Source organism: Callithrix jacchus, chromosome 7 (assembly GCF_049354715.1).
Source record: "Callithrix jacchus isolate 240 chromosome 7, calJac240_pri, whole genome shotgun sequence".
Taxonomy (NCBI): Eukaryota; Metazoa; Chordata; class Mammalia; order Primates; family Cebidae; genus Callithrix; species Callithrix jacchus.
Window position 1 is genome coordinate 145716522 of NC_133508.1, and position 26306 is coordinate 145742827.

At 36.4% G+C, this 26306-nt stretch overlaps 2 protein-coding genes across 6 annotated transcripts in view; one reads left to right on the plus strand and one right to left on the minus strand.

Annotated features, from left to right (window-relative positions):
* LRRC39 (leucine rich repeat containing 39) overlaps positions 1 to 14493 on the plus strand; it is a 34015-nt gene extending 19522 nt beyond the window's left edge. For 2 of the 5 annotated variants that reach the window (XM_054236617.2, XM_035252295.3), the window contains 7 exons: positions 2628 to 2733; positions 3742 to 3898; positions 4594 to 4730; positions 6576 to 6721; positions 7691 to 7843; positions 10336 to 10475; positions 13895 to 14141. In XM_054236617.2, the coding sequence (XP_054092592.1) occupies positions 2628 to 2733; positions 3742 to 3898; positions 4594 to 4730; positions 6576 to 6721; positions 7691 to 7843; positions 10336 to 10475; positions 13895 to 13950 (895 nt within the window). In that variant the 3' untranslated portion in view covers positions 13951 to 14141. Of the gene's footprint in view, positions 1 to 2627; positions 2734 to 3741; positions 3899 to 4593; positions 4731 to 6575; positions 6722 to 7690; positions 7844 to 10335; positions 10476 to 10589; positions 10732 to 13894; positions 14142 to 14173 lie in introns of those variants that run through there. The other 3 variants (XR_004727153.3, XM_035252297.3, XM_078332665.1) reach the window with 3 other exon arrangements.
* On the minus strand, positions 12496 to 26149 carry LOC103790891 (tRNA:m(4)X modification enzyme TRM13 homolog). Its single transcript, XM_035252303.3, has 11 exons — positions 25921 to 26149; positions 22367 to 22413; positions 22211 to 22277; positions 19578 to 19640; positions 19060 to 19109; positions 18724 to 18743; positions 18461 to 18567; positions 17923 to 18090; positions 15486 to 15558; positions 14567 to 14641; positions 12496 to 14365 (listed from the first exon to the last, which is right to left on the minus strand). Exons 1-11 carry the CDS (start codon positions 26065 to 26067, stop codon positions 14313 to 14315), a joined length of 870 nt encoding a protein of 289 aa, XP_035108194.1. The 5' UTR covers positions 26068 to 26149; the 3' UTR covers positions 12496 to 14312.
* Positions 26150 to 26306: the final 157 nt, after the last annotated feature.

Consider the following 26306-nt stretch of genomic DNA (forward strand, 5'->3'; position numbering starts at 1 on the left):
TCATAAGTGATATAATTGAATTACTGACATTATATATTTTTTCTTAGTTATCCACATCTATGGGAAGATTAGCTATTCAGATCAGAAGGCTCCACATATCCCACTGCCACAGGGCACCAGTTAGCAGATTAGTTAAATTTTAGGCAAGTGATAGATTAAAATACACAGACACTAAGAAGTATTTTACAAACCCAAATACATAAAGACAGCAAATTCAACACTTTGTTACTTTAGGCTTTCTGTTCACTAAAATAAAATTCTTGCTGAAGATCAGTTAATATGCAAAACTACTAAATATATGTATTAATTCTCAGATGTCAAGAGATTTCTCGCAAATATTCAAATTAGTTAAACTTCATGCTTTGATGACTGCTTATGTTTATTATGTATCCTTTTAACAGGCTAAAATTTCAAAATTTTCAATTCTAAACTTACTCTCCTCTTCAGGCATGAACAATTTTCGGGGATGGAAATAGCTTTTTGCAATTTTTCAGTTTCCTTTTTTTTTTGAGACACTCTCAATCTCTCGCCAATGCTGGAGTGCAGTGCTGCAGTCTCAGCTCACTGTGACCTCCACTTCTCAGGTGCAAGCAATTCTCTTGCCTTGGTCTCCCCAGTAGCTGGGACTACAGGCACGCCTCACCACATCTGGCTAATTTTTGTATTTTTAGTAGAGATGGGGTTTCACCATGTTGGCCATGGTGGTCTCAAACTCCTGATCTCAGATGAGCCACCCGCCTTAGCCTCCCAAAGTGCTGGGATTATAGGCATGAACCACTGTGCCCGGTTTTCCAGTTTCTAGTTTGATATAATTCTTATGTTTGCAATAGATCAAAAATTAATAGAAATGTGCTTCAGAATGACAAAGATTTTATACATTTTATATGTAAAAAATGAAGACTAGATAAAATTAACATGAAATTGAATTCTGAAGTTGAACTGTATTCTTTGTAAGCCATTAAAAAATCTATTAAGTATCTATAGATTACTCACCAGGAAAATGCAAATCAAACTCACAATCAGATACCATTCACACCTACTAGATGGCTATAATTAAAAAGAGGGACAATAGCAAATATTGATGAAGATGTGAAGAAAGCAGAACCTTGATATGCCAATGGTGGAAATGTAAAATGATGCAGCCACTTTGGAAACAGTTTAGCAGTTCCTGAAAATGTTCAACATGGCCAGGCATAGTGGTTCATGCCTGTAATCCCAGCGCTTTGGGAGGCCAAGGCAGGCGGATCGCTTGAGTTTAGGAGTTCAAGCCAGCCTGGGCAATATGGCAAAACCCCATCTCCACAAACAATACAAAAATTAGCTGGGCATGGTAGAGCATGCCTGTAGTCCCAGCTACTCAGGAAGCTTAAGTGGGAGGATCGCTTGTGCCTGGGAGGCTGAGGCTGCAGTGAGCCATGATGGTGCCACTGCACTCCTGCCTGGATGACAGAATGAGACTTTGTCTCGAAAAAAATAAATAAATGTTAAACATAAAAGTTATCATATGACTCAGCAATTCTACTCCTAGGAATATACCCAAGAAAAATGAAAACATAGTCACACAAAAATTTGTATGTCAACATTCATAGAAGCATTGTTCCAAATAGCCAAAAGTGAAATTAGCCCAATGTCCATAAGTTGATGAATGGATAAACAAAGTGTGATAGATCCATAGAGTGGAATCATCCTGCCATAAAAAGGAATGAAGTACTAATAGATGCTACATCACAGATGAACTTTGAAAAAAACTATGCTAGGTGAAGGAAGCAGACATAAAGGATACATATCGTGTGATCACATTTAAATAAAGTCCGGGATAGGAAGATTGATAGACAAAAAGTAGATCAGTGATTACCAAGAGGTATGAGAGGGAAGAATGGAGAGTGACTGCTAACAGGTATGGAGTTTCTTTTTGAGTGATACAATGTTTTGCTATTAGATAGTGATGATGGTTGCACAACTCTGTGAATATACCAAAATTTACTGCATCGTGTACTTTTAAAAAATAATTTTTATGGTATGTGACTCAAATCTCAAAAAAGCTATTATTAATAAAATGTATAGAGTTATACTGTTTAAAAAATTTTAAAATAGGGCATTTGTGGTACTAATAATATTTATAATTTTTTCAAAATAAGTTATTGTCTGATTCCAAGTACCAATAGTCAAAAGGCTGTTTTTGATGGGTCATTTTAAAATACATATATGTGGCCAGGCGCAGTGGCTCACACCTATAATCCCAGCACTTCGGGAGGCCAAGGCAGTGGATCACAAGGTCAGGAGTTCAAGACCAGCCTGGCCTACTTGGTGAAACCTCATCTCTATTAAAAATACAAAAAATTAGCTGAGTGTAGTGGCAGGCGCCGGTAATCCAGCAACTTGCGAGGCTGAGGCAGGAGAATCTCTTGAAACCAAAAGGTGGAGGTGGCAGTGGGCCAAGATCTCACCACTGCATTCCAACCTGGGCAAAAGAGCAAAACTCTGCCGAGTTTCATATATAGAGAATTATAAATATGATATTATAAATACAATATATATGCAACTCTGTGTGTGTGTGTGTGTGTGTGTGTGTGTGTATGCCACTTATGTCATTATCTATGAACTAAGATGATTTCCTGGTCTCCTAGGCTAGTGCGAATCTGGGAAGAACGAGTAAGCTTAACTAAGCTAAGAGAAAAGGTCATCAGGGAAGATGGAAGAGTCATTTTGAAGATAGAAAAAGAGGAATGGAAGGTAAGTTTTTTTATAGAATATTTGATTTTCCACATTTTGCATTTTGTGGGTCAGTTGAGAGAATGATTCTGAGACTGTGTAATTAAGACTAGAATATTTAGAAACGAATTTTAATAATACACCAAATGAATTTGAGCAACATGAGCAACTGAAAAGAAACACAACTTCACAATTATTTTGCAAAAGTTCAGTTTGCTTCAACCCTGCCTAAACCTAAATCACTTGTGATATTTTGCCTATTAATCCTTCTTATAAGCAACTTCTCATTTTCCATAAAAAAGATGAGCATCTGCCTAATAAAAATATTGTTTTTCAGAAAAAATACTCAGTTAAAACTTCACGGAATGAAAATATTAATATTTTCATTGGGTCTACCACCTGACTCATATTCTTTCTCCCCCTTACACACAAACTCCCAGTTGGTTAATTACATTAGGCACACTCTAATTTTTACAAGAGCCTCTAACTTTTGGGTCAGTGTTTGTTTTCATGTTTTATGTCAGTGTTTGTCAGGGTTAGCTCTTCATCTGTTTTCTATTCTGGCTATTTTAGGCTGAAATGGAAAAAACACAGAGTTCAGAATAGTTGAAACTCTTAAAATTCTCAAATTAAAAAAATCATTTAAAAAATTCTTATATTTTAAAACAGAAGTGGAAAAGCAGTTTGAATTACTGATTGAATTGACTTTTGGATAGTCTCACTTTCAATAACATATAAGTACTTTAGGAAAGCCTAATACTGTATAACAGAATCATCAGGACATACTCCTATGTGTGTATCTTATTGATCAAAATATTTTGGTTTATTCTGACTGGGGTTTGAAGGCTTAGCAAAAAAAAAAAAAAAAAAAAAAGGTAAAGTCACACAAAGCACTTGGAAAGGTAACCCAATAAGGAAAACAAATTCCAAATATCCCAAAGTGCTTTTAAGTCAAATATCACATTTCAGGGTGGCGTGATACTAAAATAATTTTAGTAATATATAACGACCATCATTTTTTTGCTGTAGACCCTTCCTTCTTCTCTGTTGAAACTAAACCAACTGCAGGAATGGCAACTTCATAGAACTGGTTTGCTGAAAATTCCTGAATTCATTGGAAGATTCCAGAACCTCATTGTGTTAGACTTATCTCGAAACACAATTTCAGAGATACCTCCAGGGATTGGTAAGAAAGATTGCTTTTATTCCTGTGCTATTTTATCCACCTACAGATGTGCTTTTTATTAAGATTTATGTTTGTTTGTTTTTGGATACATGGAATAAAGACCTCTTACTCCCATGATTCAATTATCTCCCACTGAGTCCCTCCCACAACATGTGGGAATTAGAGCTACAATTCAAAATGAGATTTGGGTGAGGACACAGCCAAAGAAAAAGTTAACAATGTGTTGCTGTTAACAGCCCTGAACCTTGAGAAATTTTAAACATTTAATCTAAATTGAAGCTTCTAGAGGATTCAAGTTTCTGGATTTACTCAGGTGATTCAAGATGAGATTTCAATGAAAGAAAAGCTGCTTTGGAAATATCCTGTAGATTTTTGAAACAATATTGTTGGCTCAACGATTCCTCTTAGGAAAGAACAGAAATATTCCTCAAATGGGGGGGAAAGTCCTAAGAGAAAATCGCTCAGGATTTTGTGTAGATAAAACGAAAATAGTTTTGGATTATTTTTTTCCTATTGTACGGATAAACTTGTTCCTTGTTTGAAGAAAGGACAGGACACAGACTGGGAAAGGGAAGAAACTAAGAACTCTGAATTTGCCAATACAAAACTGGCAAGTAAGTTATGCTGTAATGCGTTAGTAACTATAAACATTATTTTATATCCAACTCCTCTGTATTTTATGTTATTTTTTATAGGACTGCTTACTAGACTTCAGGAACTGATTCTCAGCTACAACAAAATCAAGACTGTCCCCAAGGAACTAAGTAATTGTGCCAGCTTGGAGAAACTAGAACTAGCTGTTAACAGAGATATATGTGATCTTCCACAAGAGGTTAGAAAGATACAATTGCCTATGATTGTATTTTGCATCTGCAGTAGTTGACCTCTCAATGTGTGGTTGTTAACAATAACAAAACCAATGAGAAAATTCTATGTATTTCAGAAAAAATATTTAGGGAAAACCATTTCTGTAAATATAATGCAGGTTTTTAATTGGAGAAAGATTTAGTGTAAAAGATACTTTTATTATTATCACAGTACTGACATCATTTGTGAAAATGTGATCTCCTTGAAGGCCAGGGTGAGAGTTGTATTATAGTCTCAGAATTTAGGGCAGGGCCTAGGTTGTGATTACTTAATGATTTTTGAAATAATAAATAATTATCACAAAGCACAGACAATGTGGTGGTAGCAATGGGACTGGAATGCCTTCAAATTTTGATTTGGTATGATGTCTTGTAATTGGTCGAACCAAATTGATCATATAAAAATAAAGACATTTGTATTACTTTTTGAAAATATTCAATGCTCTTAGAATCAGTGAAGAAGTTTCCATGGTGCTTTGGCTTTGACAACAATGACTTTCCAAGATAAAAGTTAAGAAAAATAATAAAATAAAATAGAAAGACTATTCCCTTCTCTTACTTTACCTTGAATAGTATGTCAGACTTTTTTTTCCAAACCAGCAAACTTGTTACCAACAATTGCTGCTCTTGAAAATACAATATAGTATATATGTATATATTACATCTTCTAATAGTTCAGTTTAATGAAATGTATGCCCTTATATATTAGTCTGTTCTCACACTGCTGATAAAGACATACTCGGACCTCACAGTCAAGGCAAAAGGCAAAACACACGTCTTACATGGTGGAAAGAGAGTGAGAACCAAGTGAAAGGGGAAACCCCTTATAAAACCATAAGATCTCATGAGACTTATTCACTACCATGAGAACAGTATGGGGGGAACCACCCCATGATTCAGTTATCTCCTATCAGGTCCTTCCTACAACACATGGGAATTATGGGAGCTACAATTCAAGATGAGATTTGGGCTGAGGCACAGCCAAACCACATCAACTTGCATACAATAAAAATGATAATCATATGGATGATTTTTTACACATACAATAGGACCAATAAATATTTTCTTTCTATTTCATGTATTTTTGTTTCTGGGGTTGGCTCCATCATTATAAAAGCTATGTGATTTTGTACAGGTCTATTAACCAGTCTTTTTTTGAGACAGGGTCTCACTCTTTTGCCCAGGTTGGAGTACATTCCGGCTCACTGCAGCCTCAACCTCCTGGGCCCAAGCAATTCTCCCACTTCAGCCTCCTAAGTAGCTAGGACCACAGGCTTGTGCCACCATGCCTGGCTAATTTTTAAATTATTTTGTAGAGATGGGGTCTCACTATTGAGGTTGCCAAGGCTGGTCTTAAACTCCTGGACTGAAGTGATCCTCCTGACTTGTCCTACCAAAATGCTGGCATTATAAGCATGAGCTACCCCTTTCCTCCACCACTAATATTTGGAAATTAAATTTTGAGTTTTCCCATACAATTCTCAGCTACTGCATCAAAGAAAAACATGATAATAGGTGCTTACTCTCAGGGAAAAAAAAGCTTTTGCCAGGCACATTCTATAAACCCTGGAACCTGGTTATTATGGAAGATAAATTTTCTTCAAATAGATGAACTTTCTATGACTTTCCCATTTCTCTAGGGGTTTTTTAGCTTTATTTTTATTTTTGATTTGTTGTGGACTACTAAAACTAAATAAAGCCCAAGGAAAATGTGAACGTTCCTGGATATGAAATATCTCCTGTACCAATGTGAGTCTTTAGTAGTTTACATTTTGGACATTTATTTTGAAAAACCTTGCTTTCTTCTTCAGCTCAGCAATCTGCTAAAACTTACTCACCTTGATCTGAGTATGAACCAATTTACTACAATCCCTCTTGCTGTGTTGAACATGCCTGCCCTTGAGTGGCTGGACATGGGAAGCAACAAACTTGAACAACTTCCTGATACTATAGAAAGGTAAAATAAATAACTCTTTATGCTAATGATAAATGTCTTGCAACCTCTTGTGAAAAATAGCAAGACAAAGGGGATCTCAAGCAAAATCTATCACAATAGGTCCAAGTAGTTTGAAATACACCGTTTTAACAGAATATGTTCATTTGTTCCAAGTAAGTTAAAAGGGTTGGGAAGAGGAAAAAAACTGGCTTTTTTCAAGTGATCCACCTGCCTCAGCCTCCCAAAGTGCTGGGATTATAGGCATGAGCCATCACACCTGGCCAAAACTGGCTGTTTCACCTTGAGAAATTAACAAGATTTTGCCACAATAACCACGTTGCTTATTACATGCCACGCACTTCTATGCACTTTACAAGTGGATGAAGAAACTAATGATAGAGATGTTAGCTAACTTGCTCAAGTTAGTAAGTGGGCAAGCTAGGATTCGAACCCAGGCAGCCAGACCCCAGAGTCCATAATGTTAAGTATTATGCATTCTGCTTTGCTATAAATGGGCATATTAATCATTTGATTGTTCTTTTAAGACTCTAACTCAGATTAGGTAACATTTACAGCAGTTCTGCCTCAAGAAATCCTAGAAGAATAGTGAAACAATTCTGGAATATGTTGATTTCATTTTTTCTGCCATATGAAATGAGAGTTGTACTGTAGAGATGAACTTCCTGATGTAGTTTCTCTAATAACCAGGTAAAGTAATGTCAGTTAACTCAATAAATATACTGGCTAACGATGTTGTAAAAGACAATATTTGATTTTTAACATAAGAACCAAAGGCTGGGTACGGTAACTCATGCCTGTAATCCTGGCACTTGAGGAGCCTGAGGCAGGAGAATAGCCTGAGCTAAGGTGTTCAAGACCAGCCTGGGCAACATGATGAGACCCCTGCCTCTTAAAATTATTTTTTTTAAAAACCCAAAACCAATATTTTCATATTATATGTAATTAATTGCAGAAACCTTACTTTTTCAGAATGCAAAATCTACATACGTTATGGCTGCAACGAAATGATATAACATGCTTGCCTGAAACAATCAGCAATATGAAAAATCTGGGTACTCTTGTTCTCAGCAACAACAAACTGCAAGATATTCCAGTATGCATGGAAGGAATGGCAAGTCTGAGGTAAAAACTTGTAGGCACAAAACTGACATGTTTCTTTCTGGCTGCAGAAAAAAGTAATGTAGAGATCATTATTAATAAATTTCAGTAGTTATTTATATGAATGGCTATTTTAAAAATATTTTCCAATGTTGAAATTCTATAATTTGTGATCAGGATTCATATAACACTGGTCTAAACTATTCAAGAAAGAATCCTTAAGACTAAAGCAATTTGGAATTTATCGGCTTTAAGAAATGTCTTCTGTTGGTGACATTTTCATGAAAATTATACAGCTAAAAAAAACTTCGTTCACAACAAAAAAGTCAAAAGAGTAAAAGTGATTATTTTCTTCCGAAATAAATGCAAATGGACACCATTATGTTACTGATAGAAAGCAAATATATTAGTTAGGAGTGGTGGTGCATACCAGTAACAGCTACTAGGGAGGCTGAGCCTGGAGGATTGCTTGAGCCCAGGATTTCAAGGTTGAAGTGAACCAAGATTGCACCACTGCACGCCAGCCTGGGAAACAGAGAACTATCGCTTTAAAACACATACACACACACACACACACACACACACACACACACACAACTAGATATAACTTTTGACTAAGTACTATCAAACCCTCTCAAGCATTTTTCCTTTTAAAAATTATTTTAGATTGCATGTGTAGGTTTGTTACATGGACATATGCTGTGTAATGGTGAGGTTTGGACTTGTAGTGTATCCATCACCTAAATAGTGAACACCATACCCAGTAGGTAATTTTTCAATCCTTATCTCCCTCTCTCCCTTCGCTTTTGGAGCTGCTAGTGTTCATTACATCCATCTTTATGTCCATGTGTACCCACTGTTTATCTCCCACTTATAAGTGAGAATATGTGGTATTCTATTTTCTGAGTTATTTCACAAAGGATAATGGCCTCCAACTCCATCTATGTTGCTACAAAAGATATGATTTCATTCCTTTTTATGGCTGCATAGTATTCTATGGTGTATGTATACTACATTTTCTTTATCTAATCATCCCATGAGGGACACTTGGGTTGATTCCATGACTGCTGTTGTGAACAGAGCTGTGATAAACATATGAGTACAGGTGTCTTTTTAATATAAAGATTTCTTTTCCTTTGGGTACATACCTGACAGCAGGTTTGGTAGGTCAAATGATACTATTTTTAGTTTTTTGAGAAATTGCCATACTGCTTTCCATTGAAATTGTACTAATTTACATTCCCACCAACAGTGTGTGTTCCCTTTTCTCTGTATCCACACCAACATGTTGTTTTTTAAATTTCTTAAGAGTAACCATTCTGAAAGATGTGAGATGGTATCTCATTGTGTTTAACCTGCATTTCTCTGATGATTGGCAATGTTGAACATTTTTTCATGTTCGTTGGCTGCTTGTACGTCTTCTGAGAAACATCTATTCATGCCCTTTGCCTGCTTGTGGGGTTGGTTTCTTTCTTGTTGAGTTCTTTGTAGATTCTGGATATTAGTCCTTTGTTAGATGTCTAATTCACAAATATTTTCTCCCATTCTGTAGGTTGTCTATTAACTCCGTTGATTAATTTTTGTGCTGTGCAGAATTTTTTCTAATTAAATCTCATTTTTCTATTTTTTGTTTTGTTGCATTTGCCTTTGGGGTCTTCATCATAAATTCTTTGCCTAGGCCAAGGTCCAGAAGTTTTTCCTAGGGTTTCTCCTAGTATTTTTACTGTTTCAGATGTGACATTTAAATTTTAATCCATCTTGAGAGCTCCCTCAAGTATTTTTTCTTCCAAAGCTTAATCTTCTGACATTGAAAAGAAGAGAATACCCACTAAAACCCAAAACTTCCATAACAAAGTAATTCATTTATTCAACAACTACCTGCCTTGAACTAGGTGGTGAAGACACAATGATAAATAAGATGGAGGTATATAAATATGCAGAAACTAAGTTCATAGCACTAATTTTATATGTAAGATGTTAACATTACTCTTAGAAGTTAAGCTGTACTGCATTACATATACCCTGTAGGCCGGGTGCAGCAGCGCACGCCTGTAATCTCAGCACTTTAGGAGGTTGAGGCAGGTAATCACTTGAGGCCAGGAGTCCGAGACCAGCCTGGCCAATCTCTACTAAAAATACAAAAATGTGCCGGACACCATGGTGTGTGCCTCCAGTCCCGGCTACTCGGGAGACTGAGGCACAAGAATCACTGGAACCCGGCAGGTGGAGGGTGCCATGAATCCAGATCATGCCACTACACTCCAGCCTGTGTGACTAGAGTAATAGTTGCTTTTGTAAGCTTTGAAAATAAGTTGTCTAAAGCTAGTATTTTTTTCTCTTAGGAAAAAAACATAAAGATTCCTGAGATATATCACATCTCACCAAGGTGTTCAGTTATTGAAACCAGTTAAAAAAAAAAGAGTAATTTAGTATATTATCATTTGACCTTTCTCCAGGGAAACAGATGTGTACTTCCATGACAGCTATAAAAATACTGTTTTTTGATGAACTGCTAGGTTTGTCAACTTCAGAGACAACCCACTGAAACTGGAAGTATCACTTCCTCCCAATGAAGGCACAGATGAAGAAGAGGAACGGGAATTATTTGGTCTTCAGTTTATGCACACATACATACAGGAGTCACGGAGAAGAGCAGGTATAAGATTTGTATATAACACAGATCAAATGTTCTTTTTGGTATAGTAATGTGTATATCACTAATTTTTGCCTTTTGATTAATTTATTTATATATTTCTCATTCCATCTTAAGTTTTCTGCCAAATTCTGTTCTTAGTCAATATGGGAAGAAAAAAAGTGAATTGAAGAGAAGAGAGAGGTTGTAAAGATACTCAAAGTCTTTCAAGTGGGGGAAGGAAATAAATCCTTTAGCTAAGCATCTGAAGTAAAACCAAGTGAGTAAAGATGTGATTCACCTTATTCTACCAGCTTGTCACACATAGCAGTGTGACCATGAACTGACCTCCCCTGTCATTCCGTAAGTAGCAAAAAAAAAAAAAAATTAACAGTTTTTTGTTGTAGTTTTGTTTTTTAAGAGATGAGGTCTTACTATGTAGCCCAGGCTGGAGTGCAGTGGCTATTAAAAGACACAATTGGCCGGGTGCAGTGGCTCACGCCTGTAATCCTAGCACTTTGGGAGGCTGAGGTGGGTGGATCACCTGAGGTCAGGAGTTCAAGACCAGCCTGGCCATCATGGTGAAACCCCATCTTTAAAAAAAAAAAAAGACACAATCATAGCTCACTGTAGCCTTGAACTCCTGGGCTCAAGAGGTCATCCTATCTCAGCCTCCAGAGTAACTGGACTATCGGTGCATGCCATCTGGCTGAGAACAGATTTCAATCAACAGTTAAAGTGTGAGGTTTTGATAGAGAGATTTCAATCGCTTAGTCTCTGATAATTTTGAATTACACTACTTTTATTTTCTAATTAAGGAGAGCTTTAAGCTAAATCAAGATCAAGGGAAGAGGACAAAGTGCACAATTATTTGTTAATTAAAAAATGAAACAATAATCATAGAAATCATGGTCTTATAATTTAAAAATGTTGAGTTTTTTACTTAAAAGGTAGATTTTAGTTCAACTTAATGCAACAACTAGTTTGAAAAATGAATATAACTGAGAAGACAATGACAATGACAGAGTTTTTCAGCTAGAGGAAATAATTTTTACTAACATTCAGTGGAGGATGTTTAGCAAATGGTGATTAGATCTCTTGTAGCAAGGTCACAGAAGCAATAACATGGAGACAGACTGGGGGAAGACAGACAAAAAAGTCCTAATTGTGACCTAGTTTTGGAAAGCAGAGAATATAGAAAAAATGATTAGGAGACAGAATTGGTAATTGAATTAAGATGAGAAAAGGGAGGAGTTTCTAATCAATGCTTTTAGTTCAGAGAGCATCTGGATAGATGGTGATGAAAAGATGGATAAGTAAGTACAGAAGATAGGTTGGCGAGTAGAATCAGGTGGTGGCAGAAGATGATTTCTAATTTTAGCAGTAATTTTTTTCCCTTTTTTTTTTTTGGAAAAGGAATTTCTTTCTTGTTGCCCAGGCTGGAGTGCAATGGTGCGATCTTCGCTCACTTAGCAACCTTTGCCTCCTTGGGTTCAAGAGATTCTCCTGCCTCAGCCTCCTGAGTAGCTAGGATTACAGGTATGCACCACCATGCCCAGCTAATTTTGTATTTTTAGTAGAGATGGGGTTTCACTGTATTGGTCAGGCTGGTCTTGGAACTCCTGATCTCAGGTGATCCACCTGCCTCAGCCTCTCAACATGCTGGGATTACAGGCATGAGCCACCGTGCCTGGCCCTTAGCAGTAAATTTGATGCACTTGTGGAACATGCAAGATGTTGCAATTTTGTAGGTAAATCTAAAGTGCAAGAAGGAGTTTGTGGAATCTGAATATTCTGCAGGTCAAGAAATCGCTGTATGCATATCCCACACAGTCACTGTCTCATATGTGAAGACAAATGAACAGTTAGGAAAACAATAATCCTGAGCTAAGGCTGGCATGTTGAACGACAAACTTAGCTTCCCTTAAGGTACCTGATACCATTGTCAGAAACATATCATTAAGCTAAATGAGCCACAGAACTGTTTCTGTATGATAATTGTCAGGTGTGTACGTATATTTTATGAAACATAAATGAGATTATGCCTGTTGCAGAATATCTTTTATTTCTGGGCATAATTTGTTGAATGATGCAAAACAAATTTTATGACACAAATTAGTAGTGCTTGGCACAGAAAAAGGTTATTTGATGATATAGTATCTTCATTTAGGTTCCCTTTATTGGGGACATGAGTAACTAACTTAAGAAACAATCAAACTACCTTACTTTAATAGTATTTGACGTAAAACTTATAACAAGGGAAAAGAAGGTAACAAAGAGATAAAATCAAAGCCTGCCTATTACGTTATTAAAAATAGATTCACGAATTACTACCACTACTATTACTAGTTAATATTTATTGAGTTACTCTGTACTTAGAACTGTTCTATGCATTTTGCTTGTTATCTCATTTGATGCTCACAACAACCTTGTGAGGTAGGTATTATTGTTATCAACGTCATCCCATTTTAAGAGGAGGAAATTGAGGCACAAAGAGATTAAGTAGCATTCCCAAGGTCACACAACGGAAAGATGGTAGGGCTGGAATTTGAACCTAGGCAGTCTGACAAGACATATGAGACTAGACTACAGTCAGGAATTTTAAATTGGTTAGGCTTCTATTTACAAATCATGTGATCATAGAACTACAGAATAAAAATAGTTATCTCAGAATATCGTAATATCTAAAATTAGTAATTCTGAACCTTTGTCTTGGCAAATGTGTCAACAATTAAGACAATTTTTACAAATAAAAGCAGACGCAAAATAGGGATAAGATGCAGAAGAGAGTAACAGTCCTACCATATGTTTGGTTTAATATTTGCTTGTGCATAGAAACCAGTCATGAGTTAAATAAGGCCTAAATTTAAGAAGGTTTTTGGTTTCATTACCTAATTTCTACTTTATTCCAAATTATTTTCTCAAACAGAAGAGAACATACTTATTGTTTGTGCCTATATATGTAAAAAAATGACCTGATAAAAAATATGAGATAGCCAATCAACTTCAGAAGTTATTTCAAATTTCAAATTTAATTTGTGAATTATGTTTGTAGGTATCTTTCTGGAAGTTCTAACTAGATAATTATCCAATAAAATAATCTTTATTCTTTGAAAATAGCTATTCAGTTTTGTTTTTGTCATAGACAGATTCTGACAATATATACAGAAATCGGAAGGTGACTTCATTAATTAATTGTGAACATCTCTGACTTGGTTTGCATTTGAGAAAATCACAATTGCACTTTCCAGATCTGTAGGGGAAAATGTCCACATATAAGTCAAACTCTCAGATTCACCCTTGTTACAAACAATCGATCACTACCTCTTGAACTTGAGAAATAAAAAATGTTAAATAAAATCAAAGAAAAATAAATTTCCAAAATTAATGTAAATAGAAAGTTAATATGCTAATTAAGTGTTGACATGTTATGTATGTTTCAGATCACCAAGTCATCTGTTCAACTACTTTACCAATCTCCATGAATACGGATGGGTAATATAATTCAAGATGCCCTTCTAAAGAGGATTACTTTGGTGAATTCTCTAATGTTTGGACTTCTGAAGTAAAAAGAAAAGCTATTACCAAAGTTTAATGAGGCCACAGCATTTTTTAAAGTTCATATTATCTGCTATTTAAAGTATATATTTTTGAATATAAAAATATAATTAAAAAAATTTTTTGGTGGAAGACGAATGATGCTCAAATTTCTTTTCCATTAGGCAGTTGTTTCTGGTGATGAAGAATGATCTGGTAAAGCAGTTAACAAAACATTTTCCAAAGACACCAGAGGGTCTGTATAGTACTGCAAAGCAGGACTGAATCCCTTCTGCTGCAAATACTGGATTCGACCTTGGTCAATCAGCAATTTACAAAGATGCCCTGTTTTCTTCTTTTCTTCAATACTAAGAAGCCTAAATTGAATAAACACACACAAAACATTGTTACGATTTTGCAAAAGTTTATAAAAAATTATTTTTGTCACTTCTATTTATTGAGAGACTGTTAACTAACCCATTTATTTATGATCACAATAAGAGACCACTGATATGGTTGGGGCAGGTTAGGCCAAAGCTTAATGCATGAATGTAAACATTATTAGTATGTTTACATACCTGTCGCCACACCACACAGATGCTTTCCAATTCCTACCACAGGTAGTTTTCCTTCTCTTAGCACAGGAATCTTGTCTGAAATGGAAATGAGAATTAAGTTACATATTAATGTGGTTTTCCAAAAGAAATAACTAATTAGGGTCTCTGAATTTTAGCCTGAAAGAGACTCAAACAAAAAATTCTCACTTTATGGAACCCAACATATAATATACAAACTTGTTTAGGGTTCATAACATTAGGAAGTTAATATATTCAGTTAAATAATTTTAAATACAGTGATTTATATACAAATGCTGGGTTGCTTTTCATGGTTGGATTAAAATTAGTGAATGGAAGAGGTTGCAAAGATATGCTTGCATAATTTTCTTTGGATAATCTGAAAAATAGAAAAGGTATAAAAAGGGCAATACAGAGATTGATTGAGGAGTGTTCGTGTGTGTGTGTCCGTGTGTGTGTTTTGTGTAAGGAATGTGAATCCCAGAGTGATGACTTCTTTTCTTTTGTACAATTTAAAATTCTAGGAAGTATCTTTTACCTATTAGCTAGGCAGAGAACTATCTCATTTTCTTTCATGGTTTAGGTAAAGTCATGTTAATTGCAAGCAGAAGGCTAATTTATAGTCTGAACAGACTCAATGTTAATTTAAACAGGACAAAGAAACAACATAAGTACATATTATAAAAACTTTTAAACTCTTCCCTAATACTTCATTTCCATTTGATACTGAAAATTTAAAAAATTTTCAACCTTAATTCAATTTATATCTATTTAAACATTATATAAAACATTCTATATTAACAATGGATTGATTTTACTCATTTCCCAGAAGCACTGTTCTGCATGATTGGATTTCTAAGCAACCCTCAGTTTGAAACAACTATGACTTATTTGTAGAGCAATGGAAAGTTACACAACTCACTCAAACACAAGTGTTGAATATCAATTTGAAGTCTTTCAAACACTGAGTTTTTCTTTCTGTGTTTTCCATCCACCTGCATAAATAGAACATTATTGTAAAAATGACTTCTTACATTTAAAAAAGCTTTATGAAAATAAAGATTTCTATTTGTTTTCAAAATTCAGAGCAACAGAATATATTTAAAAATTAAGATTGTATATTCTTTGATAAGAACTTCAAAATATCACTTTTCAAAAAAGATTTGAAATGTTTATCAATTAGATATACATTATTTCCTTTAACTCTAAGAATTCCCAATTCGCTGACAAAGGAACTGATGTTCACAGCTCTTAAGTGATTTATCTAAGATTGTGTGCTAGCTCCTTTATCTTTGTCACTCCTAGTATACTATTTTGGCTTGCTGCTCTTCTTACTCTCCTGAAAGATCACAACCATTCTAATCTATGCCTGTGTGCCCATGACCTACTGATCTACATTTGTGGCTCAGGCTTCTCTAATGAGCATGAGACACACACTCAAATGTGAACTAGAAAGCTCTACTTCACCATTATTTCTGTCTCCAAAACCTACTTCTCCTTTGATCCTTATCTCAGGAAAGAGCACCGCTTAGTCACTTAAGCCATAAAAATGCTACCCAAGATTATTCCTTCTCTCTCATATTCAATTACTAATAAATCACCAACTCTTTTGGTTTCCAACCTCTTAACATTTCTCATACTCTTGCCCTCCTCTTCATCCCAATGCAATAGCTTTAGCTCTGGCCTTTTTCTTATTTGGATTGTTGGACAAAAATTATCTTTATATTAACCTCTCTATTCAAGTATCAAACTTCTAATATAGTTTTAATGGTACTGCTAGGATAAACTTTGAAAAATTCCTTTCTACTTGACTAACTCTTACATATTATTTCAATCTCATCTCAACTGTCACTTCTACGAAAATTTCTATGACCCACACCAGACTGAGGTGGTGTTCTATCTTCATACTCCCATAGCACTGGGTAGTTACTATCATCAAAACACACTTAGCATACCAAACACAAATACATGTCTACTCCCCTAGACATAAGCTTCTTCAATGCAAAGAACTAAATCTTTTTACTATTGTGTCCCCACCAGACAGCAGCATAGTCAAAACCCTTCCTTAGCTTAAAATATGAGACTGTCTATAGGCTAGCCATCCTCTCTAGTCTCATCATTGCTGACCTCTGCTTCACTATCTACTTCCATTATACATAAATGTTTCCATATTTTCCTGTTATTTCAGGCATTTAGTTATACTGTTCTTGCTTCCTACAATGCTTTCTCAACCTAGCAAACACTAATTCCCCTGTCAAAATTTAGTTCAAGCATCACCTTTTCTGTGTAGTCATTCTCCATCTCTTCCCTGCAATAAAACGTGTCACTCCCTTCTTTGAAACCATGCTGTTACTCTGTGTAGACCTTTTTCATATTTTAACACTTGAGTACAATCATTTATGTATTTGCCTGGGTCTCTTCTAAACCTAAGTAATAGAGTGGCTAGGCACAGTGGCTTCACACTTGTAATCCCAGAACTTTAGGGAGGCTGAAGTGTTGGGGATAGTTTGAGCCCAGGAGTTTGAGACCAGCCTGGGCAACAAAGTGAAACTCCGTCTCCACGAAAAATTTTAAAAAATTAGCTGGGCATGGTGGTATGTGACTGTAGTCCCAGCTACTCATGAGGCTGAAATGGGAGAATTATATAAGCCCAGGAGGTCAAGGCTGCAGTGAGCCTTGATACTAACACCGTATTCTAGCCTGGGTGGGGCCTGGCAGTATGCTCAATAATTGTTTACTAAATGAATGGTAAGTGGTAAAGATGGGAGTAGAACCCAAGACTTTTAACTCCTAGCTTCAGCTTGGTTCCTTCTAGATAGTTTCCTGTCTCTGCAAATAATTTTAAGAACTCAGATCAATGGACTATCAAAACTTGTATTAAAAAATTCACCTCAATTTGAGTCATCAATACAATTAGAACTAATAAAAAGCTACAACAAAAAGATAAAATGCCTTGCCTTTTCTTTAAAAAATGTTTCTGGGCCAGGCACGGTGGCTCACGCCTGTAATCCCAGCACTTTGGGAGGCTGAGGTGGGTGGATCACGAGGTCAAGAGATTCAGACCATCCTGGTCAACATGGTGAAACACCATCTCTACTAAAAATACAAAAAATTAGCCAGGCATGGTGGCGCGTGCCTGTAATCCCAGCTACTCAGGAGGCTGAGGCAGCAGAATTGCCTGAACCCAGGAGGCAGTGGTTGCAGTGAGCCGAGATCGCACCATTGCACTCCAGCCTGGATAAACAAGAGCGAAACTCCGTCTCGGAAAAAAAAAAAGAAATGTTGCTATTACGTTTTTCCTGAATATGAAAAATGAAAATAAAATTTGGTTACTAACATAGAGCAAAGGTTTCACTTACCTTGAATCTTGTGGTCACCTTTTCTACTAGGATGAAGTGAACTTTTTCAGCATCTTTTAAGGCAATATCAACCCAGTGAGATAATCTTCCCTTTCCCGCTCCAAACTCAACAAAGCATCTTCTTGGACCAAGTAACTTTAATTTTTCAATGTTACCTACAATAGAAGCCTGCAAACTTCACAAGATTATCTTATAAACCAGAGCAAACACATTTGGCTCAAATGGGAAAACAGCAAGGTAATTTCTATGTAAGGCAGTATGTTTACAGTGATAATTTCTATGTAAGGCAGTATGTTTACAGTGATAATTTCTATTTGACTTAAATTTTTCTCTCTTGCTTTTAAATATTTAATATATGGTACGCAGAATCATATCCATGCCCTCAACTTTTTACATATGTTTATACATGTTTTTTGAAATGGAAATATTGGATACCCTGAAAGGTAAACAAAATAAAATCTTATTAATAATTACATTTAAATCACTTTTAACAAATGAACCAGGGCCATGTTTAGTAGTTACTATAGCCTATACATACCTGCTGCTTCAGGTGCTTGGTTGCAGAATCACTATTTTTAGGATCATTAAGTGCACTGTGTAATGCTGGATGGGACATAATATGATCTTTAAGTGTAGAATCCAAACCTGTGACAAATATAAGCACAACAGCTTAAGTGGCCAATCGTGAAATTGTAGGATTCTGAACAACAGTAATAACATACTTTAAACCATAATGGTATCAACTCATATACCACCTAATTACTCTAAAATAATTGAACTTGCAACTTTAGGCAGTCTTACCTTCACTTGCTTTTCTTAATGTCTTTTTTTTTTTTTTTTTTTTTTTTTTGAGACGGAGTTTCCCTCTTGTTACCCAGGCTGGAGTGCAATGGCACGATCTCGGATCACCGCAACCTCCGCCTCCTGGGTTCAGGCAATTCTCCTGCCTCAGCCTCCTGAGTAGCTAAGATTACAGGCACGCGCCACCGTGCCCAGCTAATTTTTTGTATTTTTAGTAGAGACGGGGTTTCACCATGTTGACCAGGATGGTCTCGATCTCTTGACCTCGTGATCCACCCGCCTCAGCCTCCCAAAGTACTGGGATTACAGGCTTGAGCCACCGCGCCCGGACTTAATGTCTTAATTAACTTTTCCAACTGCTCTTCAGATAGAGAAGAAATTGGAACCTATATACAAAAATAAAACTAAACAATGTAGCCAAAAGCTGCTTTAAAGTAGCATGACAGAAACTGAATAGAGGTTTACCAATTGGGCAATTCCCATGACAGCTTAAGTTGTTCCCTCTATCGAGCCTGTTCCCTCAGCTGCCATCAGAACTGTCCAACTGCTAAACTTCTACTCAGTCTTTGCTGTGCTACTTTAATTCTCCTAAATTCCTCAAGGTCAAGAACAAGTCTAGGCTCAGAAGGGTTCAAGAATCAAAGGGGATTTGGGGCCACATTGTAGCTTGTTTTGTTATGGGGCATGATCTACTTTGGGAACTAACAATCACTAATAATATTGAGTCTATAGGAAAATGCATTCTAAATTAAAAACAGATTTATCTGAAACAAAAATCAGAACATGGCTTATTCACATCATGAAGAGAGCTCATAAATACCTTTTAAAATTAAATATTAAATCAGTGTACTTACTAATTGTTCAGGTATTTCTGTTTCATCTTTTAAGCCTGCATTAATATCCTGAATATAGAAATCCTTAACAAAAACAAAACAAAACCATAAAAGAACTGTTAATAATGGGAAGTTCACAAAAATTAAACTAAAATACTGATCCTTCCCTTCATCCCCTGCTCTCTACCTGCCATCCTCCCTTCCTCCATTCATTTCTTCATTAAATCATTATTTAGTACTTACTCTAGTCCCTAGTTTGCTTTAGGTACTGGGCATTCACCATAGTAGATAACAAAAGGGACAAAAATATGTATTCATGGATATCATATCCTAGTGAGCTGGTTATCAGAATAAGCATTTACAGTGTAAAGAAATTCATTTATAACATTTATTAAAATGTTTATAGCATAGACTGTTTACAGCATAGACTGAGAACTATAGCAATTTTGTCTTACAGTGCTCAAGCAAAAACAGCAAAGTACTAACTACACAATGCTGCTTTAGCAAATATGCAGCATGACCAAAAACAGATAAGATATAGATATTATGAAAGTAAGTCTTACTTCTTCTATTTTAAAATATTAATTAATGAAAATATAATGTCCTGTCACACAAGTTATTTAAATTAGCATAATGAGGCCAGGCATAGTGCCTCAAGCCGGTAATCCTAGCACTTTGGGAGGCCAAGGCAGGATTCCTTGAGCCCAGGAGTTTGAGACCAGCCTAGGTAATATGGGAAGATTCTGTCTTTAAAACAAATAAATAAACAAACAAACAAACAAACAATTAAATTTTTCTAGTCCGGCTTCAGAGATACAGATTCTACCCAAGGATCTGTATTACCATTGTCCAACAGAACTTTCTGCAATGATGGAAATGTTCTATATCTGCTCTGGCCAATATGGTTGCCACTTAAATATGGCTAGTGTGACTGAGGAACTAGATTTTAAATTTTATTTAGTTTTAATTCAAATCTAAATAGTCATATGTGGCTAGTGGCTGCCATACTCAACAGTGTAGATCTAGATGAATGAAACAGTACTGTTTCTACAAATCCTGTTTCAAAAGTGAAAATAACTCTTGGGGACATTATGTGTAGTAAATGGACTTTTGTTACATGGAGGCAGAATGGTAACATCCTGATTGTGTGTTGCTAGCTTTACTAAGATGGACAGATTGTGTGTTGCTAGCTTTATGTATATGGATGGACTGTGTGTGGCTCACTTTACCTATGTGGACAGCAAATGGAAACTGGTGATTGACGGAATGAGTGAAGACTGCAGAATTACAATGTTTTAATGGATAACTGAAAAAAAACTCTAACAGAAAATTCGTTGTTAAGTATTAGAATTTAATGTACCCTTAGTTCAAAATGGTTGCCAAGAGTGCTCCAGGTAACTTCTTTTTGTAGATTAGATTTTTAAACGTGAAAACTATTTATATTGGAGAAATTCATAACCAACTAATTTTTATTTTGTATATGAAAGTTTAAAAAAATTGCTCACCAGTTTCCCAAAGTAAAACAGAACAGTGATATACCTTTACCTGTGTTCCAAGTGTCCTATTCTACATAGTGAACCAGAAAAATACTGCTCTGCATTTCTTTCTCCTGTCTCATCACACCACTGCTTTTCTCCATTTCCTTGCCACTGTGTGCTGGTATGCAGTGAAATTCACCCAAGGGTTTTCCATTTTTAATAAATTGATCTATTCTCTCAAATTTTCTCAGAACACATATTACAGTTGCTTGCTTTAACTGAATCCTGTCACTTAGGTAAGGAAGATACTCGCAAACAATGCCAATGTTCTCGCTATTAAAGGGGCTAAGACCTAAGTAGGTGGTGGTAGTGGGGGTCATCATTTTTCTTCCCTACCATCTTAATGTAAAAATACTTTCTACGTTTATGCAATCTGGCCCAGTGGTTCTCCATTGGGAGGCATCTGGAAACGTATGGGAGCATTTTGTTGTCAAAGCAACTGAGAGGTGCTATTTTAAGACATCATCCCATAAGTCTCTCGATTTTCCACAAGTTTTACAAGCAGAGGCACTGATTACCCGTTTTTCCGGACTTCCTTTTCAAGGGACCTTGAATACCAAGCACCCTTGGGAGACAGAAATGATGTGCCACCTCCTTGATCACATGGCAGCCCTTATTGTACAGTATAATAAACAAATACTTACTTACAGAACAAGTCAGGCAGGTTTGCTTACTACCCAATTTAAAAACATTTGTATTTTCTGGCTGGATTTGGGGCTCACGCGTATAATGCTAGTACTTTGGGAGGTCAAGGCAGGAGTACTGCTTAACACCGGCAGTTTGAGACCAGCCTGGGCAATGCAGTGAGAACCCCGTCTCTGTAAAAAAATAAAAAATTAGCCAAGTATGGTGCTGTTTGCCTATAGTCCCAGCTACTCATGAGGATAAGGTGGGAAGATTGCTTGAGCCCAGGTGTTCAAGGTTACAGTAAGCTATGATCATGCCACTGCACTCCAACCCGGGTGACAGAGTGAGACCCTATCTCTTTAAAAAAAAAAATGTATACTTCCTGAGTTTGGGTTCCTCAGCTGTGAAACAAGTCCATTCCACGTGTAGCACACACAGAGGCATTACATACCACATTTCACCACTCAATTTTACCAATCAAACACTTACAGGTTTTGGTTTCTCTCTTGAGTTACATTTTTTCAAATGCTTTGCTAGTTGATCTTCATATACTGTGCTAAATTCAAATAGAAAATTATTTCAAATAAGATATGCACCAATTACTGTTTCCAGCACAAAATAAACACATATTTGATCCATACTTACTGTTTTGGATCTAAAGGACACAGGATTCTTTTCCTAGCATCTTCTTCCTAATAAATTAAGGGACATAATATTTAAATAAAATATCAAGTTTATTGCTTACAGATACCAGATATAATTTCAGCGTCTCTGTAATCTCAAAACAAGGAAAGGAAATCTTAAAAGGATATAATGAAAAGTTGGAAAAATCAGTTCCCAAGGGTTTAACAACAAAAAATATCCAGTGTAAATTGGCTTAAATATACTATGAACAAGTACTGCTTTGGACAAACAAGAGTCTATAGCTTCAAACAGGTTATAGAGAAGGCCTACATAGGTGTCTGGACTCTAAGATAGCATCAACTATTATATGCATGACTATTTTATGAACAACCAAGAAAGAAAAAAGTTACCTATTTCATTTTAAATTATTTTAATAGACAAATAGTTGTATAGATTTATCACATATCAGGTTGGTACAAAAGTAATTGTGTTTTTTATGGAAATAAAAATATACAGCATTTTATGTTCATGGTTTTAATACAACATGATGTTTTGAAATATGTATACATTGTGGAATGGCTAAATCAAGCTAATTAACATGCATCTCCTCACATACTTAACATTTTTTTGGACAATACTGCCCATTGACATATGGATTTTAAGACGTATGCTGATTTTAGAATGTCAAAATGTAAAAATAAAGTTTCTTAAAACAATGAAACATGGTATTTTAACCATTTGGTATGTGCTATATTTTACTGGCTTTGCAACTTTTTAGTGTTAGTTACATCCTATTTATTTCTAAGTCACATAGACTTAACTAGTCGTGGCTCACTTAATGAAGGGGGAATACATTCTGAGAAATGTATCTTTAGGTGATTTTGTTACTGTGAGAAGAAACCTAGACAGTATAGCCTACTGCACAATTAGCCTATAAAGTACAGCCCATGGCTACTAGGCTGCAAACCTATACAGCATGTTACCATACTAAATATTGTATGCAAATGTAACACAATGCAAATGTTTATGTATCTAAACATGTATAAGGTACAGTAAAAGTACAGTATTATAACCTTATGAGACCACCATCATATATGTCGTCTGTTGTTGGCCGAAATGTCATTATGTTGCACATGACAACGTCAACTGGGAAAAAGAAAGGAAAATTGATAGTATTGGCAATTCTACCCAATATTCCACATGAATCTGTATAAACAGGGATTTTATAACAGTTAAGACACAGGCCAGCCAGACTGCCTAGGTATTATACCCAGTTCCATCTACCAGCTACAAGCCCTATGACCTTAGTTAGGTAGGCTTACGGCCTCATCTGAACGAGGAGAACAATAATATGTCTTAACTCCTGAAGTCTGAACAAATTAAGTGAGCTAATAGTTAAAAAACAAAACAAAACTGCCTAGCACAGTGCTGGCCACAGAGTAAGTGGTGACTAAGTGTCCGCTATTATTATTTTAAAAATTTATTTCTGTTCTAATGTGCCTCTCAGCATGTCCATGAAGCTGTTCACACTGAATTTCATGGGAAAGCTAAGAAATTTTCAATGTTTTTTGGAAAATACTGTATATTCAATAAAAGGAAAATAAAATACTATATATTAATTCTTCCTTATTTGCTGACTTTAAATCCTAACCTCCATGTAAAAGACTATTCTAACCCCTCAAAGCCTAACTGTAGCATAGGGGGAAAAAGGACATTAAAAATTTATTATTTGAATTTCGAACAGGGATTCTCAATCTTGGCACTAATGACATTTTGGGCTGGTCTTTTGGGGAGGTGAATGCAGGGGTCTGCCCCATGCTTTGTAGGAGGTTTAGCAGCATTTCTGGTCTCTGTCCATTAGATGTCAGTGATACTCCTCAGTTGTGACAACCAAAATGTCTTTATTTCGCCAAATGTCCACTGGGGGCAAAATCAAGTCAGTCCTAGTCGAAAATCACTGGGTAAAAATGAGTGGTGTCATCACAGCTATATATGACACTTAGAAAAAAAGATGGAAACACAAAATCCAGTTATATAATAAATTGCAGATTCAGGAGGATAGCCACAATTTAAAACCAGATAGTAGTCATGAAAAGTGTTTCCACTTGATGTTTTGCAGTCTTTCTTCAAGGGACTAATGGCAACATGTCCTTCCTCTCTAGGAATACTGATCGGTTTGTAAGGACTTATTCGTATTCTACTATCATCACCATTTGTATTCACCGTCCAGACATTTGGGTAAGATGGAGTCTAAATCCTTCGCCTAACAGAATTCTCATTCTTTAACCAAGAGATGTTTGCCAGGCCCCTCAAAACCAGTCAGAACAACCATGGACAGAATTCAGAGTGTCCACAAGTCACGTCTCCCATACTCCAAAACAAGAATGTCCTTGTTTCAGTATGCTTCACTTTCAGTAAACGCCGGTCAAAACAAAATAGGAAGTGGGTTATAGCTACGATGGAGAGTGACAGATGAAGGCGGTCAGGGGACTCATCTGTACTGGATATTGTCTAGATGAATAAACTGCTTAAGAAATAAAATAATTCAAATAATACTGGACATTCACACGTTGATCTGAATCAGACGCTGTTCTCTTTGGTTTATTCTTTATAGCTCTATTAGACATGCTCTTTTTCTATCAGCATTTTGCTCGTCTGGTTTTTATTTTCCCATCATACATACAAATATACATATCTCCATCTTAAAATAATATGCATATATACAAATATAGTGTTGGTACATTTATATGCATAACTATTATCAAAATTGTATGCTTTGTTTTCAATTGTAAAAGGTCAATTCATAGATATTTTAAAATCTTTCCTTCCCATTCCAGCAGAGTTGCATTCTTAAAAACTGTAAAAAACAATTTTTTTTTTTAACTCAGTCTGGCTGTCACTGAAGCTGGAATGCAGTGGCATGATCTCGGCTTACTGCCATCTCCACGTAATGGGTTTAGGCGATTCTCCTGCCTCGGCCTCCCAAGTAGCTAGGGTTACAAGCTGCGTGCTACTACCACGCCCGGCTGATTTTCGTATTTTCAGTACTGAGAGGGTTTCACCATGTTGGCCAGGCTGGTCTCCCAAAGTGCTGGGATTACAGTCGTGAGCCACCGTGCCCGGCCTCAAGTCTGAACTTTTGTTTGTTTGTTTGTTAAGTCTGAATTTTTAAAAGAAAGTTTCTTCCAACCGCATTCATGAGAAGTGCTTCTCTTTCATGAAATAACAATTACAATACAATTAGTGAAACCTTCGGGACCTCAATCACGACTTTATCTAAACTCCAGTTTCCAGCAGGAAGGCGGAGCGGTAGCTTGGGGTGAAACTAACATCTAGCATTGCTATGAGTTAAGATCAAGATAAACGGGTCACTGCTGGAGCTTTATGTAGTAAAATAAAACAATTCTCATCATTAGAACTCATAATCCTTCCGTAAGGGGGCAAAACTGGGTTTATTAAAGTGAAAGCTGGAGAACCCAGCAGAAACCTGTCAAAGAGGGGAGGGGCCGGGTTCCAACACCGACAGCACCAGAATACTTATTTCCGACCCTGGAGAGAGTAGGGCGATACCACACCTCCGCGGCTCCAGCGTGTTCACCACAGAATCTTTTCCCTGCGGCCACCACCATCCTGCAGAACCGTTTCTTCTTTTCCACATAGTAACCACATCTACCCTCAGCTGGAAAACCAGTCGCGTGCGGCGACGTCGCGGAGGTCGCCATAACTCAGGACTAGCTTCGGCAGTCGAGCATCCGGCAATCAGAGGAAAAGTTGTCCGTTTCCTTCGGGTCCTCTTCCCTTAACAAGCATGGCTGCCTCAGCCGCCGCCACACACGTTAATGCCCGGAAGTATCACAACCGCCTTCCCTGTATCCTCCGCAGAACCGGAAGAATCTGATGGTGGCTGGCGAGGGCCAAGTCTCTTACGTCTTCCTCTTGTTTCTCTCTCCCGGCCTCCTCC